The sequence below is a fragment of the Neophocaena asiaeorientalis genome, unplaced genomic scaffold (assembly GCF_003031525.2).
Source record: "Neophocaena asiaeorientalis asiaeorientalis breed wild unplaced genomic scaffold, Neophocaena_asiaeorientalis_V1.1 scaffold258, whole genome shotgun sequence".
Classification (NCBI taxonomy): Eukaryota; Metazoa; Chordata; class Mammalia; order Artiodactyla; family Phocoenidae; genus Neophocaena; species Neophocaena asiaeorientalis.
Window position 1 is genome coordinate 153490 of NW_020172591.1, and position 2374 is coordinate 155863.

The 2374-nt window shown below is 50.1% G+C and overlaps 1 protein-coding gene across 1 annotated transcript in view; it reads left to right on the forward strand.

Moving 5' to 3' along the window:
- Window positions 1–1959: 1959 nt before the first annotated feature.
- The window catches only part of LOC112395234 (protein FAM117B-like), a 2048-nt gene continuing 1633 nt past the window's right edge, over window positions 1960–2374 (forward strand). The window contains exon 1 of the mRNA XM_024738328.1: window positions 1960–2371. Within this exon, the coding sequence (XP_024594096.1) occupies window positions 2143–2371 (229 nt within the window). The 5' untranslated portion in view covers window positions 1960–2142. The remainder of the gene's footprint in view (window positions 2372–2374) is intronic.

Sequence of the window (2374 nt, forward strand, 5' to 3'; positions counted from 1 at the left end):
AAAGGGGAGGGCCCCCAAACCCCAAAAAAAAAAAAAAAAAAAATCCCGTGATAAACCATAATGGAAGTGAATATGAACAAGAATATATATATATATTATACATATATATATATAAAACTGAGTCACTTTGCTGTACAGCAGAAATTAACACAACATTGCAAATCAACTATACTTCAACAAAATTTTTTGAAAAAGTAATCGATCAGGAAGCCTAAGACATTAGGGCTGCTGAACTCCCTCAGTTTAACTCAATAAATCTGTGTTGAGTTCCTACTTTGTGCAGGACAAAGCGGTAGACACAGCTTCTAGGACATCCTTATTTAAAGGCTTATCTTCTCTCTTACCCCTTTGTTTAAGACTAGCTTTAGCTCTCTGCATGGATCTTGTTGGCAGTTTCCTTCTTCCTGTCTGGGGAGAAGCTGCTTTTGTCTTCATTCCAGGTTGTGTGGATGGGTAATGATGTCAGGTCTATCTAGAGCACCAGCCAGCTTAAGGAAGGTCCTGGGATAAGGGCTTGCAGACTCTCTTTGTGGTAGAGGAGAGAGGAGGAATTCGTGATAAGCAGAGATGCGGGCCTCTGAATCACATGGAGCCTCAAAGTATTGAGTACTTTCTACGCACCACATTCTCATTTAACCCTTGGATGATAAACGGTTGTGTGAAGGAGATGGTATTGTTTAACTGCATTTTACAGATAAGGAAACTGCCTAGTGACTTATCCAAGGCCACAGAGTATGTGGTGGATCTGAGATAGGAATCTGTTTTCTACGTCCTCAAAGGCTCTCCACCACAGTGCATGGGGCCCACTAGAATTTCAGGTCCAGAGCAAATTATACTGGGCCCGCCACTCCCATGTTTTTACAAGACAAAATCTGTCTATAATGTATATCTAATAAAGTAGTAAAGGGAAAACAGGTCATGGACAGGCAGTTTATAGCCTGAGAAGTGAGTATGTGGGCTATGGGCCCACCTTAAAAAATTTTTTTTTGTCTTGATAAGGAGCCTCTCTAAGGTTATTTTAGAACTAGTGTTACTGAGTTCTTGCCCATAGTACAAGGACCTGTTTTCTCCACTAGATAAAAATACGAATGGCTGGTCCAGTTTTGTCTCAAATAATGATCGTGAGGATAAAATAAGGCCCTTTGAAAACTATGGCACTTAAACTTTTAGGCAGCAGCATCTTTCCAAGGTATCAGGGAACTGTGAAGTAGCTGATTAAAATAAATTCTTGATTACTTGAGATACAGGAGATACAGCAGTAGCATTTGGTAACTGGACTTCATAGATACGATCTAAAGCCGCATTCAAACCAGCAATTTTAATCTTTCTGAGATTTGGCTCTTTGTAGAGCTTAAAAAACAAAAAAAAGACGAGGCGTAAAATGCCAGTAAGATTAATTAAATTTCTTTTCCTTTGAGCCCTGTCCAAACGTTGACGGAATTAGGACAGAACACAAAGATCAAGAAAAAAAAGCCAGAAAGAGACGCACGTACACGGACTGTGCCAGTCAATACTGAGGTAAGGAAGTGAGTTTTGGGGGAAAGACCTCAGACTTCCCTGGGGACCGCTTTGCTTCGGGACAATTCCCTTTGGCAATATTCCAGAATCTGAGTCCCCAAGGCTCCCCCCAGTGGGAAGGGGAAGATGCGCATGGCCAGGCGCGCGCGTACGCGTGTACACTCACGTGTACACTCACACGCGCGCGCGCACCCTACACATACACTCAGCCTGTCTCCTCCGCTCCTCCTCCCCCCGGGGGGCGGGTCTCTTTCTCTTTAAAGAGCAGAAGGTCTCCTCGCAAACCCAAGCTCTCTAAGGCCCCGGGGGCCCGGGGCCCGAGCTGCTTGCAGCCAATGGGCGCGGTGGAGCGGCTCGAGCGCGGCTGACGCTGCACCAATGGGCGTTCGCGGGGGGCGGGGGCAGTGGAGGAGACACTATTGTTGATGAGGAGGAGCGGCAGCGGCGGCGGCGGCTGCACCACCTCGTTGCTGCCGGTCGCGGCCCGGGCGCCCCCCGCACCCCGGACTCCGGCTTCGTCACCCGGTCGCGGGGACCTTCCATCCGGTCTCGAGAATCCTCCCCTTGCAACCCAACAACAACAAAACCCCACGTCTCGCCCAGTCACCGGGGAGGGGGGGGACCATGTCCCAGCGAGTGAGGCGCAATGGGTCCCCCACGCCGGCCGGCTCCCTCGGGGGCGGTGCGGTCGCCACGGCCGGGGGATCCGGGAGCCGCCTGCAGCCCATGAGGGCGACGGTTCCGTTCCAGCTGAAGCAGCAGCAGCAGCAACATGGCAGCCCCACGCGGAGCAACGGCGGCGGCGGCGGCAACAACGGCGGCTGCTGTGGTGGCGCCTCAGGCCCCTCGGGCGGCG